We start from the raw sequence: 16,024 nt of genomic DNA on the forward strand, positions 1-16,024 counted from the left end.
TTTGTTTGTTTTTCAGCCTTTATTTCAATAAATTCAGTTTCATTTTATGTATTAAAGTTTAAGCTTGTTGATTTTTAAAGGTGCAGTTTGAGGAGTTTTCAGACGAATTCATGGACGACGAACAACCGGCCTGTTTACGGTTCAAGTTTTATTTTCACCTAAAGAACAAAAACGGTGAAAAATTTTGTCATGTTTTATTTAATTTTTCACATTTTTCACGTTGGTGATATTTCTGAATATTTCACTTTTTCCTTTTGGGTATTTTTTTGCAGTATTTCTCAGATATTTTATTGATTATTTTCCCCTAAACTACCACTGTTTTCTGTATGCTGTATGAAGCTTTTTATTATTTTTTCACTATTTTATTATTTTGGGGGAATGTTTTACAGATTTTTTTTTCTTTAGATACATACTTTTGGATTTTTTTGGTCACTTTCACAATTTTGTGTATATTTCACAGATCTTCTGCATGTATTTTAATGACACCGTTCACGTTTTAAGGATATTTTTGGATGCTTTTTCAGTTTCTTATAGTTTTTTTTGGACAGTATTTTTCATTTTCAACCCCACTGTCTTACCAATCTTCTCTTTTACTGATGATTCTAATCTAATTTGATAACTTTTTTTAGATTTTGTTTTCTGCTACATCAATGATGTCTTCTAGATATTCTGTCAACGCTTTTCATTTGTTTTTGCAGACACAGAAGACACTTCTTCAGTTTTTCATATAGCAATGATCTCCTCAACAATTAACCAATGGAGCAGCGTTAGAAAAGGTTTGTCTGTTGGCTTTTTACTGAATTCAGGTTTTAAAAGGGCTTCTTACTGAATTATTTGGTTCCTTTAGAACAAACAGCTTTTTCACAAGCCTTCGAACATAAACTAAAAGAAAGACGAGTAAAAGTTTGATGCGATTTATTGAAGTGTCGTCCATTCACAGAGAGTAAAATGTTTCACAAGTGTTAGTGAGAAGTTTCCTCCTACAGAGATTAAAATATCACCGACAGATTTAAATACAATAAAAGCTGATGACAACACAGCGGCACCTCCCTCGTCCTCCTCGTGAAGCATCACGGGAGCTGAATGTAATCTTTGCTTTAAATAGTGAGACGTTCGTGTTTCAAAACCTTGTGTCTCTAAAAACATCTAAAGAAAAAACATCTAAACATGTAAGAAAGTCCACTACGTGTGACACGATCAGTTCTGAGTTTACTTTGAGTTTCTAACTTTAATAAATTCACATGAAGTGGTTTCTGGTGGAGGATGCGGGCGGGGTCTCACTGCGTCGTCATCGATCAAAATGAAATTAAAAAAACAAACAAATTAAACATCAAATAGCACCAACATTAATTTCAGGCTAAATAAATACTCTGATGACATTTACAGTAAAAATATAAAACCATCGAACATATTTACAAATCACAGAGAAATAATAGGGAACCAGAACCAGGACCCGAAACAAGAACCAGGACGAGAAACTGAACCAGAAATAAAAACTAAAAGTCCACTGAAGATTTCACTCCATATTTGTTCTAAATTAAAGGAAGTAAAATGTTCAGCAGCGTTTACTTTGCGGTGACGACACATCTTCAGCTCTGATATAAAACTACCAACAAACGAACTTTCAAGTCAACGTTATCGAGAACACAAAGACAGTAAAAAACTGAATCATGAAATGAATGTGGAACATAAAAACATCAGCTTCTGGTTCTGAAGGAGTCCTGGTCCAGGTTTGGTCTGGTTCTGATTCTGTGTTGCAGCTCACCCCGTTAAATGCTCGACTCAGACTACCACTGGTCATCACTACTCGTCTATTTCGTGTTAAATGAACCTTGAGCTGAATCGTTTCTGTGTTGAAACATGAATAATAATTAAAAACAAAAACAAAAAAAAAACCACGAGCTGAGGGAGGAGCTCCGAACACATCTGATCCGAAAGAAAACTGGAACAAAAACATGTTTTTTCAAGGTTTTACCTCAAATATATTCACAGCTTCTCACGCAATTCTTTCCCACATTAACAAAATACTGACCGACCAATGACACGCAGTCACTGCCTCGCAGCTGACCAACCAGAATGCTTTCTGCTGACTAATCAGAATTGTTCTCAGTGCAGTTCTGGTTGTTCTGCAGGCGGGGCTTAAGTTCACTCAGATCTTACATATATATATCAGAACTACACTTGTATACGTCATTGTATCGCCGCCATCTTACCAAGGACTAGACATCAAAATGGCCTCTGAGCCTTTAGGCAGCTACATGGAACCAAAAAAAAAAAAAAAAGGTCCCAGGAATGTACATCAGCTAGAAATTACCCCACGCACGTTAACATCTTACCCACTGACTCAGGTGTAGTAAATGTTAGCCTAGCATAGCTGCAGCGTAATAAGTTGTAGGTGTTGAGCATCGGTACTAATTTAACCACATTTCTGCTGTTTTCTCAACAACTTTTTAGTCGCAAACTTCCTTTATTGATCAAGTCGTGCTACAGGTCGTGTTCACACAACTTTTATTTTGTGTAGAGCGACTGCTAGCTTAGCTCACTACACTTTCTTTGAAGCTTGCCCAACATAAAAGCGTCTGATCGCAAGGCTGGTGGTTCGACCCCCCGACCCTCCACAGTCAAAGTGTCCTCGGGCAAGGCACTAACCCAGAAGTTGCTTCCAATGGCAGACACCTAGCATGGCAGCTCTGTCACCATCAGTCTGTCTGTCTGTCATCTCTTTGGTCTCCAATTTGTTGCTGTCTCAAATGCGAATACGATCTACTCTCAGATGTACGTCACTTTGGATAAAAGTTTCTGCAAAATGAAATTGTAATTGTAAATGTTATATGTTTTAAGTGCATGTAGTCTGAAGCATGGCTAAAGATTCAGCTACAAACAACCTTAGCCTAGCCTAGCTACTCAGTGACCGTTGCAAGCTATATTCTGTACTCGGCAGTTGCACTGCTACAAGTAGCGGCACTACTTGCAAAGCTAAGCTCTATTTAACGTAGAGCAGCTGCTAGCTTAGCTTACTTTTCGAAAAACTTGTCCAATGCCGTGTGTCATATTGCGTTATGGTATGTTTTAAGTTTAGCAGTAAACATTAGCCTAGCCTAGCTACCTAGTCAGCATAGTATGACCTGTTATATTACTATTATGTATGAAAATGGATTGTGCAGCATTAAGTAGTCTTTATTTAAATTCTGTCAGTACAGTTGATCACACACAACAGTCATAACTGTGCCATTAATGATGAGTAGCAGCTTTGGTAGTACTGCTGTGTGTCCCTGAGTAAGATGGCGGCGACTTTATAACGTATCACGCCAAGGCTTTGTACTGCACCTCCTGTGCTATATCTGTCTGCATGGTTCCACGTTGTTCTCTGATGAGGAGAGAATGTCATGCTAGCCAATCAGCTATCACAAAATGTAAAAATGGAGTGTGAAAACATTGAATTTCCATTTTAATGGCAGTATTGCTTTTAAGTCATGAATAATGAGCTAATTATAATTGACAATTAGGAGATGTTAGGTAATAATCATAATAAATTAACTGAACAAATAAAAACACCACTGAATCGCCAAATTATACCTGACCAATCACAAGTTATAAACAAATAACAGACCACTTTAAAAACAGGATGACCTGTTTAGTTAATAAGTTTGGATAAAATTACCAATAAATAATATTTAGAGTTAGAACAGCGCCTGTGTTCAACAGGTTGGGGAAGACTGATAAATAACATCATCTTCAGAGCTGTGAGGGAACGATTAAACTGACAGTTTAATTGCTCAAACACAACATAAAAATAATCTGATCTTGAATATTTTAACAAATAAAATGAAAATGACACATTCTTGCTCTTTTGACAACATATAACTGCTTAAAATGGTTGGTTTTAACATTACAGAGTCAATAATGACTAATGGGGTTCCTCAGGGTTCAATTCTTGGTCCTTTATACTTTCAGTTTATGTTACTCTGTGCAGCAGCGCCCCCTGCCGTCTACAGTTTGTTCCTATGTGAAACAAATTGCTCATTAATCCAAAAGAAAGTCTGTATCATAAAAATGCTGCTTTCAGCTTTATTACTACAAATATGTAAAATAGGAAGTTAGATTTAAAGTGCTACAGTTGTTTTGGAATTAATCGACGTATCTTCCAACCGCATTTCTGTCTTTACAGCAATGAAACTGAATATGGGCCTAAAAAAATAATAAAAAATGTCAAAATGTTGTTGTTTTTTAAAAGAAAATCTATGTTCTATACCCTCTATTTTAAGTACGATAAATACATTAGGCAGTTTATGGGTATAGGTGTTGTCGCACAACAGTCTTCTTCAGTTTCAAAACTGGTTTTAAACAATTTTTTCAGTTTTAAAATACGAGCCAGAGTGCAGTTTTTCTTTACACTTTTTTGGCATACTAATGGCTCGATGTTAAATCTAAACATGTGCTAGTCTCTGAGAAACCTGGTTTTAACCCTGAAGCCATTTAAAATAAATGTAGAAAGCAGATTTATTCTGAGAAAGATTTTTGTGCAGTGGAAATTACAGTCGAATATGTTGAAGTGGCTGCTGTGATGTGAGTGTTTGATTATCAGGACTGAGTGATCGTCGACTTTCTGATTGGCAGCAGTATCTGTAACATGACAGTCTCTCCTCACAGACAAACTGTCCGTCGCCTTGGAGGAGGCAAAGTGTCTCCTCGATCCCTCATGAAGGAAAAGGAGGCAAAGTGTCTCCTCGCTCTCTCGTGAAGGAGGCGAAGTGTCTCCTTGCACCCTCGTGAGGGAGGAGGAGGTGCTAATCCTCCGCTCTCCTGCTACAGGAGGAGGTGGTGCGCCTCCCTCCTCACTGCCTCATTCCATCATCATGCAGACGTTGCACCTCCCGATGTTCTCCCTCTGCTGCGAGCTGTCCGTCATTGTGGTGGCGGAGCGGTCGGAGGAAGAGGTGCTGTCCTCCATGATAGTCAGCCAGAAGCTGTAGATGTTGGCAAAGTAGTGGCAGGTTCCTCGCGGGCCCTGACACTCCACGAAGGGCTGAGCCCTGAAGTCCGTCAGACAGCTGCCTGATGATGTCAGAGATTGGCCGCCGCCCTCGTCGCCTGCACCTGTATGCTGCCACAGACACACCAAAAGGTATCATCACCATCATGTCCTCCATGTTTACCAGTGTTAAAGTAAGAAAGGGTGTACTTCAGAAACATGCTTACACTAGTGATCGGACGCTATAAAAAAAATGGATCTAATTAACTCGAGGCTTTGTAGTTAATTAATCTCAATTAATTGCATTTTTAGCAAACAATATTTGACACAATAAGCAAATTTTTTGCAAGTTCATTTGCATACAGTAGACCTGACTTCATGCAAATGCAAATTTAGCAAATTTTGCCAAACCCCCTCTGTGGACACGTAGAATGAGGCCTTGATAAGAAAAAAAACTTTTCGCCCAACAAAGCAAGCAATGCGGTCTCGTCTTCCATCGCAGTTCACCAAACTTTCCTGTGCACTGACGTCACTCAATGCATCCTGTGCATCTTCTTCGCGGCTGGCAAATGAACTTTAGGTTCATTAGCGCCACCTACCGGCTGGAGTGCGTGCATCAGTGTTACCGCTGTGCTCGAAATTAGGGAACTAGACAGTGCAATTAAATGCACTATTTTTTTATCTCACTATTTTTTCTGTAATTAATCAATCAAAATGAACGCGTTAAAGTCCCAGTTCTAGTTTACACCCCTAAAAGGTTTCTGTCTTTGGAAAGATGGACTCAGCATTTCTTACATGTAGACTTGCATGACACCAGCAGCTGTGGTGCTGCAGTACCCACCATGAGGAAGGAGTATCCAGTCCACAGGCTCCTCCACCCTCGTGGGCACGGTGGCTGGTAGGAGCTCTGGCTGTGCTGTGCGACGGGTGAGGAGGGGGCTTCGCACACCACGCAGCGGCTGATGTGGTCTTCGATGGATTGCCCGTCCACGGGTATGTTTGGCAACGCTGCCATCGTCGACAGCCAGTAAGATTTGTCGTTGCGACTGGCATAAGAGCAGGTTCCCAAGTTGCAGGAGGAGAAGGGCATGGTGGAGAAGACGCGCATACATGAGCCTGCCTGACCTGGAAACATACGGGATATTGTAAGTAATCACAAAAAGTAGAAACAAATCATGGTAGCGTCCAGTTATCAGGTTACAGGAAGGAGACTTTGGTTGATTGTTGAATATCTTTCGAAGGAATGATGTGGAATTCAAATCCATGGCAGAGGTTGCTGAGGTACGTAGCTACTGAGATGCTGGAGGCTCTGAACACTGTTGGCAGGTCTTTGCTGACACGTCGCTTCAGTTTTGCCTGGAAGTCGAAAACCCTGCCTGTGGAGTAGCAGACCTGGGTGGTGGTTCCCATTTTCATAAAGCAGGACTGGAGGGTATGCTTCAATTACTGGTGTATCGCCACGTTCAGCCTACGTGGTAAAGTTCATTTCAGGGTGCTGGAGGGGAGGATCAGTTGCTGAACCTTGGATTGAGGAGGAGCAATGCAGATTCCTTCCAGACTGTGGAACACTGGACCAAATCAAAGACTTAAGATTCAAGAGTTTTTATTTGTCACATGCTCATTGCTGTTCTCCAGGCTGAGCAATATGCTACCCCTAGAGAAGCATCTTGGGATTTTGTTTACAAGTGACAGGAAAATCCGAATCAGAAATACTGCATTGATCCCTGAGGGGAAACTGATTCAAAGGCAGAATGGTGCGGCATCAGCAGTAATTCTGGCATTGTACCAGGCCATTGCAATGAAGAGGGAACAGAGCCAGAACGATGTACCAGTTGATCTATGTTTTAGCTGCCACCAGGACTCGACACTGGATAAATGGAAGTCCTATTTTTATTGGCCGTGTCAGACTGGGACCTGGAGTGTGAAAAAGCAGGATGAGATTGTTTCCTTTCGGCTGGACGTGAAAGAGTTCAAGGCATTAGATCACCAGTGAGGATCAAATGGAAGAGACATGAGCAGACTGTAGTGGTTCTGAGCCAGCTGATAGTAAAGGTGAAGCTGGATTCACCTCCAGATCCTGGAGGCCTTTGTCCTGGTATTTGGTTTGCACCTGAAAGAATCCAAGCAGTTGAGAAGAGCATCTTTTGCAGGATGTTTGGGTCAGATATACAGGAGGAGCTCAGAAGAACCATCCATCCATTATCTATAAACCGCTTAATCCTCACAAGGGTTGCAGGATGTGAACCAGGAACCTTCTAGTTGTGAGGCAATGGAGCCCTCAGAAGAACCAGTTTAAGCTGAACGGAGTCAGTCCAGGCAGACTAATCTCAAGTTGGGTAATGTTGCTGGCTCTGTAGAAATGGTATGAAGACCCAGGACAGATCCAGAACACACTGGGGGATTACGAGGGTAACTCCCAGTTATGCTCCCGTTTTGTCAGCTAGGTTTGATGAGGATGTTGACAGCAGCACGGACATTTCTGTGAAACGAAACTCTACACACAACTTTTAGTTTTACAGAACAGAAACTTTTGTGTATATGTATTTATATATTTGTATATACCAAGGTCCTGAGTGTGAGCCTTCTCCTGCCCCTCCAGGTACAGAAGACTGTACCCTTCCCACAGCACCCTCATGTTCAGTGGACAGCTGGGAACCTTCTTTGATTGGCTGTGCATCACCAACAGGAAGCCCGCGTTCAAGTTTGAGGATGGTCCAGGAGGACCGTAGTCGCCGATCGGACCACGATCACCTATGACAGAAAGACATTACATTGTAAAAACAAGTCCACACAGGTACTACACAACTTGACACATAAATCTAAACTAAACCCTAAAGTAACCTTGCACATCTTGTCATGCTGTGGACAACACTGCAGCTAAAGTGGATCAGACACATCCTGATCTAGATCACTGACAGTCTTCAGACCTGAGCAAATATTGTTTTGACATTAATTTACAACTTTAACAGAACAGATGGTGTAAAATAGTGAGAAGGGCAGACAGGTGGAAGTCTCACCTTTCTCTCCCTTAATTCCCTTCTCCCCTTGTAGGCCTGGGTCTCCTTTCTTTCCATCTGGACCTGGGGGCCCAACGGAGCCTATGAGTCCCTCAGATCCAGGACCCCCCTTCTTACCTGAAACACAACCATCATAACAATCAGCTTGACTGAGACTAAACTGTAGTTTCATCTGCTTCCCCTTATGAAGCTGGTGAATTACTGCTTCTGGATTTTACTTTGACTTGACTACAATCACCTTTAGACCCGTTCCGGCCAATTTCTCCCGGCAGACCGGGATCTCCGACCTGACCGGGGCATCCGGGTGGACCCGGGGGTCCCTGTGGGGGAGGGGGATATGTGGGGCAGAGAGAGACTCGTCCCTTTTCCCCCTTCGGACCTGGCGGACCGAGTGGTCCCTTTGGTCCTGAAGGCCCACTGCAACCGGGACCTCCTTTACAACCCCGATCACCAGGCACTCCCATGAAACCTGGATCCCCAAACATACCTGAGCACATGAACACAAATACTTTATTACCTGTAACTAAGAAACTGTCCATTACGACAGGTCCTGACAAACAAGAACCTGGACGGAGACCATAAAAAACAACAACAAAACTGTTTGACTGAGTTGAGTTTAAGGAACCTGAGAGTCTATATTGGATAACTGAATTCTTAAAATCCAATTCTTAAAATGGATTTAAGATTTTTTACAACCCAGAAATAGTCTATTTTAAATGTTAAATTTCAACGTTCAATGATTTTTAGTAGGGAATATGGTTACAGACTGCTCTAACTCGGGCAGCCATTGATCAGAAAAAGATGGAAGGAAAAAGAGGATAAAACTTCTTAATGAGGCAAAGAAAGATGTGTCTTAGAAAGACGTGACAATAAACCGGCAGGAGTAGTCCCCTAAAAACGTCAGGATAGAGTATTTTAACTGTTGATGTTATTAGGTAGAATTCACCAACATGGTTCGGTTAGGTCGGCGTGGAAAGTGGCGTTACCAAGAAACTCCTGGACAAGAGTGGTGTCCTTACAGAGATTGAAGTTGTTCATAGAAGCAACGAGAGCTGTGCTGTTACTGTGAATTGTGAGGCTGTGTATTCCTTCATACATATTTATTAATAACTTTCTCCCATCTAAAAACCAGGTTAATGTCAAGTTGATGTATGAGGCTTGCATTTGCCTTGAGTACTACATGCTGTGTTGTCTAAGTTGTTGCTGCGTAAACGGTCTTACTTTTGAGTGAAATACGTTTACATCCATTCCTGGCGTGTAAAAGGCTTAAGCCATGATGCTGCAACTGGCCGAACTATCAGTTTGGACTTAAAGCACCAACTTACGTTGACATAAACCCTGTTGCTGCAACCGCCCCTGGAGCTTCACACTAAACCTGCAGTCCAGCTGTGTCCTGGTTGTGAAGCGAAGCATTCTGTTGACATCTTTGTATACAAATACCTCAGATACCTAAAGAGAGTCTGACCTTTCACTCCTGCGTTTCCAGGTGTGCCTGGCGGTCCTTGAAGACCTGGACCCCCTGGCGGTCCCTTTGGCCCCAGGCACCCTGAATCCCCATTGTTCCCATCATCCCCACAAACTGGAGGATTTGGACCCTTATCCCCCATAGGACCAGGACACCCTGCAACACAAAACCCAGGTCAGATGTCATTCAGTGCAACTTGTCTTTTAAACTTAATTTAAGGTGAAGGGGAAAGTCTGACCTGGCTCTCCATCTGGGCCAGCACAACCAGGATCTCCACAAGTCCCTGGAACTGGAGCTTTGCAGGACAGTCCAGGTTTACCTGGAGGTCCACAACCACCTGGAGGTCCTGTAAGAGCACAGAGAGACATCACTGAAAGTGTCTGACACAATTTGTTATTATTGGTAGCCACAGTGGGACAGACCTTTAGGTCCTTGGGGGCCTTTGGGTCCTGGAGGTCCAGGCTGGGAAGTACCACAAGGACCTGGAGGACCAGGAGGACCCTTATCTCCTGGAAGACCTTTGCAACCGGGAGGACCTGGAACACCCAGACCTAAAGAGACAGACATTTAGAAAATATATGCCATCATGATGATTTAACCTCATCTTGACAAGTTAGTAGATCATTTGTTTGGCTGCTTCTAACTTTATTCATATTTGAATCTGCTGTAAAACAATGTTTGTGGGACCCTGATTTATGTTTGGACAACATCTTAAGTTTTTGTAATATCTTCCTCAAAGACAAAGTTAACTTGTACCAGTTGGTATAAGCCTGGTGAAAACACACACCTGCAGGTTTGAGTCAGTTTAGTCAATTTTGCTTGACAATGTCTAAGCTGAACCTATTAACTATGCAGCCCTTGTTGGGTGAAGCTCAAGTTGCTAAACTCTACATGATGTCAGGTGGTTCTACTCTTATGCTGTTCATGAATAGAAGTAGTGTCCTCTGTAGTTTACTTGATGTCTCGATGTTATGTTTGTGAGACTCTTACCTCTGGTCCCCATGTCCCCCTTTACTCCTTTCAGGCCATCCAGTCCGTGAAGTCCGAGTGGTCCAGGGGGACCTGAGCAGCAAAATCACTTTTAAAAACCAACTCATACATCTGGATTCCGGCATTGTTTGCAGGTAAGATTTTCAAAGCAACACAACCACTGACCGTATGTAAGTATAGACAGCATTCATGCATCACAGCTGCTATTTAACCCCACTAGATCACATTTATCAGTAAAACCCACCTTAGCAACCACTCAGCTAACAAGGGAACAACTCCTTTGAAGTTTTTTATTGTAAAAAGCAGATTCAAACAGGAGGGTGGGGTCAGGTGACTTAATGCTTCCAGTTGCTGAAGGGAACAAAACAGTGATTCTGACTAGGAATGTCCCAATCAAGGTTTTTGTCCCAAATCTGATGTGAATCACTTAATATTTTGTTACTGCTGATATTGAGTTTCAATCTGACACCAATTCCCTCAATAATACTCACTTCAGGTACAACACAGTTATCAAAATCAGCCCATTTTATATGCCAGACAACCAAATAGCTGCATTTTTGCCTCCAAACTGTTCCTTCATGTTCTGTTGGTGTTCAGGAACCTTGTTGTAAAGTCTGAAATGTAGTGTGAAGTGCGTAGAGTGTACAGAGGCTCCACAAGCTCCAAATGACAGAGCAAACTTATATTCTCTGAATGCAAGTCAGGAAATGTGTTGCAGATTTGCTGTAGTACCTGGAGCCTCTTACTGAGGCATCCTGAGGATGGGCCACCATGACAAGGACAGCTCTCCTTTATCAGTGGCACAAATATCTGTTGTTTTCAATTGATGTTGCCAATTATTGATTGGTAATGCACCTCATTACTCTATTAAGAAAATTATTTTCAATTATGCCTCCCTAAATTGTGCTTTCTCCTTCATCGTCTGTGTAACAGTCGACATACACAAAAGAGTTTAAAGCCGATCAGTTAAAAAATGGTTTGATCGACCTTGATGCCGATTTGTGGAACTAGGTCGGGATGTCTATACTTCTGTGTTCAACGGTTTCCACATGTTTCTACCAGGAACACAAGGTCGACATTTACCTTGGAGTCCTGGGTTGCCCTTTGGTCCTGGAGGACCATCAGCTCCTGGCTTCCCGGGCAGACCTGGCAGACCGGGCTGACCTCTGGGACCTGGAGGACCCACCACACCTGATGGACACCGACAGAGTCTGAATAAGGGGGAGTTGATTTCAGACAATAAATACGTTTCATGACGTTGTCCAGGTAAACTTCCATACCTGGGTCACCTGGGTTTCCACGGAGGCCTGGATCTCCTTTGCATCCTTTCTGTCCTGGGCCTCCGATGAAACCGGGTACTCCGGGATCTCCTTGAGGTCCAGGAGGTCCTGAGAAAGACCAAATGAAATGACCACATTTGTACACACATTTTCTGTTTCATTACTTTAGTTCTGCAGAACCAGATCATTACCTGAGGGCCCACAGTGTCCAGGAGGCCCCCTGTCTCCAGGTGTACCAGGACACACAGTAGAGTCTCCTTTGTCACCTGAAACAGAGACATATCCTTTACTTAACAACCTGCATCCCACCCTACTCCAAAAAAAGTGTTAAAAACCATAAATCTGCTGGTACCTTTGGGTCCTGCACATCCAGGGTGACCAGGTTTTCCAATTTTCCCTGGACATCCCGGGTCACCCTGAAACCACAAACAAGAACAGGTCAGTAATTCTGGTTCTTTGGTTTAACTGTCTTTACAAGCTCTAAGAAGCAAACCAAGCTCTGTTTTAATCAGTTCAACACACCAGGATTTACTTATCAACCTGATCTCGATCCACTCAGTGATCTCCAGATTTAAAAACTGCATGCATTTCATAGTTTCATCTTACTGGATGTCCAGTATGTCCAGGGAAGCCAATGAGTCCTGGAGGCCCTTTGCGTCCAGGTGGTCCAAGTAGTCCAGGTTTGCCACATGGTCCTGGGGGTCCTGGAAGTCCTGCAATGCCTGGAGGACCGTTGATGCCTGGATACCCCGGTTTACCAGTCGCTCCTCGCACACCTTTATTCCCTGTAGAGAAATATGTGTCTGATATTAAAAGCTCAGAGTAAAGAATTACTTAACAAGAAGTGGAACAGTGGCCGTAGCCTTGGAGCCCACCTGATTTTGGATTTTCTTATTTCTTATATACCTCACAGATTTTTTTCCCCTTTCAATGGCTCTTTTGACCCTGGTAAATACTGCAATGCCTTAGAATGCCTTATTTCACCTTTTTCAAACTAGTTTTTGGTGGCACACCTGCCTGAACTGCTGCAGTAACTGAGTGGAGACTAGAGGCTTCCCTGTGCGCAACCACTTAGCTTGTGTTAGCTTTCATGTGAGGTGTTTAGAAACATCTGTAAATTGTAAATTGTAGATGTTCAAGTAAATTTAATTCAACAAAGACACTCTGAGTTTAATTTGAAGAATATGTTAAGTCTTATTTTGATGCAAAAATGTGAACATTAGCAGGAATGTAGCACAACAGGGAAGTAAAAGCGACTGATAGATGACATTTAGCGTTTTGAAAGCGTTTTGTTTTTTCAGGTCTTATTTCTGCTGCCGTCCGGATAAAACAGAGCAGGTTGGTTTATGTTGATTTGCTGTAGAGTTGGGTTTTCAAATTTGATATGTGTCACATGCAGAGCCATTGTTTTCGTCTCTATGGTAACAAATGTTGCTCTGACCTCGTGGTCCAGGAAACCCAACGTGTCCCGGGGGTCCTTTTTGTCCCGTCGGTCCTTTGACGGGGACAAAGTTGATCAGTCCTGGAGGCCCCGTGTCCCCTTTACAGCCTGCAGAGGCCACACAGAAGAAGGTTTAAATACAGGTGAAGTGATGTCAGCTGGAAATTCAACATCCAGACCTGTGTCATCCTCTGTACTATGCAGTACTATGTTGAAATACTGTATGTTCATATACAGTACTGTAGTAGTATTACAATAGCCCACGATACTGTGTTAATATAAAATACTGTAGTAGTACTAAGTTAATACACACTACTGTAGAAGTAAAATCTTGATATGCGGTACTGTGTGTACAGTACCTTTCTGTCCTTTCGGCCCTTCACATCCTTGAGGTCCATCTTGTCCACTGGGCCCTCTGTCCCCGGTCCTCCCTGGGGCTCCAGGGTCCCCGTTCAGTCCTGGGGCTCCTGGTCGTCCATCGAGGCCCTGAGGCCCGATCAGACCTGAAACAAGTCCTTAAGTGAACCCTCATTTCTAGGAAACACTTAAAAGCAGGTGTGTTGGTGGGAGCAGCTCACCTTTCTGACCATCGGGGCCCGGCAGCCCAGAGTCTCCACTGGTGCCTGAAGAGCCCTGGGGTCCCGGGTACCCAGGGAAGCCTGGGGACCCCGGTTTACCAACAGGGCCTTGGAGGCCTATACCAGGGGAACCCTCAGCTCCGATGTCACCTTTTTCCCCTGGAAAACCTGAAGAGACAAAGATGGAATCACAGTCTGTGAGATGGAATTAAAAAGTCAATTAAAAGTTAAAGTCAACGACAGTTTACCTGGGGGTCCGATGGGTCCTGGAAGGCCAAAGAGACCCATTAAACCAGGTTTTCCTACATCACACTGATCAGGTGTGGGTCCTGGCTGCCCGGGTACACCTGGGGCCCCGTCCTCTCCTCTCTGGCCCTTCGCTCCACGGCCCCCGGTCAGACCCAAGATGCCTGAACAAACAGTAAATAATTTCAATACATTTTCTAAACAGTGACTTCAACACATTCTGATACTTCTTACTTTGGTATTGAGCTTGATTTCTACCTTTGATATCAACCTTGTGCTTGCTGTAACAAGCATTTTAATGTTATTTTCTCTTTTTCCAAGAAGATGAACAGGCTGAAACTGGAAGGTTTGTAATAAAACTTAGTTGCTGTTGCCTGTAAAAAGTATACATTTAGCGTAACATCTCCAGTAATCCACCTGGTTGTCCGTCATTGCCAGGGGGACCGGGGACTCCTTTGGGTCCCAGAGAGCCTTGTGGTCCTGGGAAGCCGATGGCTCCTGAGGGCCCAACATCAGAGTCACCGGCTGGTCCTCTGAGTCCAGCAGAACCTGCGAGTCCCGGAGAACCTGTACAGACAGAACTGATTTACTCTAAATCACAGTCTGTAAGTGCATTTCTACATTTACATTTACACATGAGAGAAGCCGCATTGTGTTTTTGAGGGAATTGGCTCCCCTGCTTCCAGATCTAGATGGAGTCCTGCGGAGATGGTTTCTGCTCAGGGTGAGTCGTACGCACTGTTACACAACCAACTGCTCACAGGTTGTTTAGTTTAAAGCTGGATGATAATTAGGACGGAGCTGCTCAAGAGATTTTGCAACTGAACAGGTGATTCATGTACATTATTTTTGATGACATTTAAAGGTTATCTGCATTTTCGACACGGTGAACAAATTTGCTAAATAGTCCCTCCTGTGGAAACAAACCTCAAATTCTGTGGATGAACTTTTACCCCTGAGTAAGTTACATGATTTATTTCTCACCTGATGTTTGATGCAGGTATAAGCCTCATTTCAGGGGGGCCTATACTTCCCTTCTGCTACTGTGTTCAGGGTTTTCCACCTCTGAGTGGCAACCGACTTGACCGAAAATGTAAAGATTTGTAGAGGACTCTGATCGTGCAAGTTTTTAATCTGGTTTAACCTGACCTCAAACCTGTAAGTAGTTTATGTTGGTCTGAAGTGGAAGAGTCGTAAATAGTTTCTGAGAACGAAGGAAAGCAAACCAAAAGGAAGAAACAGGGTTCTGGACTCTGCCTTTTTTTTTTTGTGGAAACATGTAATGGTTGAAATTTAGGATCATGTTATTGGTTTAAGTACAACTGATTCATGAAGAATAAGACGATGATGGTGTGAGGACAGGCTAGTGTACCTGGTTCTCCACCATAACTGAAGCCTTCAGGTCCTTCTTCTCCCGTATCTCCACCTGAACCTTGAGGTCCTGCAAGATGACAAAGGGAAACGTGTAAAGATAAAGAAGTAAGAGTTCAGGTAAAGGACAGGTGTAATACAAATGTGACAGATATGCTTGGGCACCTTGTCGTCCAGGTGGTCCAGGAAACCCATTCTGTCCTTTGTCTCCTTTCGTTCCATCTGGTCCCGTGATGCCCCGAAAACCTGGAGGACCTGGGAGGCCTGTGTAACCTGCACAGCAAACAGGTGAGAAGGTGATCAGACAGACGGGTAACCAGGACGTCAGACAGGTGAACAGATGTTACAGATGGTGTTTACCTGGACTTCCAGCATCTCCTTTCTGTCCTGGGGCTCCGGGGTTTCGGGGTGCACAGGGCAGAGTGTCACCTGCAGGAGATGGGAGGAGTCAAACAGGAGATGGGAGGAGTCCAACAGAAAATGGGAGGAGTCAGACAGGAGATGGGAGGAGTCATGTAGGTGAGCTCACTTCAATTTTTTTGTGTCATACATTTACTAGAGTGACACAAAATGACCACAAAGACATGTAGAACAACCACATAAGGACACAAATGTCTACAGAGAAGCAAAACAGCCACCAAGAGACACCAAAAAGACACAAAGT

At 43.2% G+C, this 16,024-nt stretch overlaps 1 protein-coding gene across 1 annotated transcript; it reads right to left on the bottom strand.

Moving 5' to 3' along the window:
* Positions 1-4,843: 4,843 nt before the first annotated feature.
* On the bottom strand, positions 4,844-8,941 carry col4a4 (collagen, type IV, alpha 4). The gene is made up of 7 exons (XM_008287242.1): positions 8,936-8,941; positions 8,369-8,476; positions 8,228-8,309; positions 7,990-8,106; positions 7,535-7,723; positions 5,814-6,097; positions 4,844-5,104 (listed from the first exon to the last, which is right to left on the bottom strand). Exons 1-7 carry the CDS (start codon positions 8,939-8,941, stop codon positions 4,844-4,846), a joined length of 1,047 nt encoding a protein of 348 aa, XP_008285464.1.
* Between the last annotated feature and the right edge of the window lie 7,083 nt (positions 8,942-16,024).

This window comes from Stegastes partitus, unplaced genomic scaffold, assembly GCF_000690725.1.
Source record: "Stegastes partitus isolate 25-593 unplaced genomic scaffold, Stegastes_partitus-1.0.2 Scaffold491, whole genome shotgun sequence".
In the NCBI taxonomy this organism is placed as follows: domain Eukaryota; kingdom Metazoa; phylum Chordata; class Actinopteri; family Pomacentridae; genus Stegastes; species Stegastes partitus.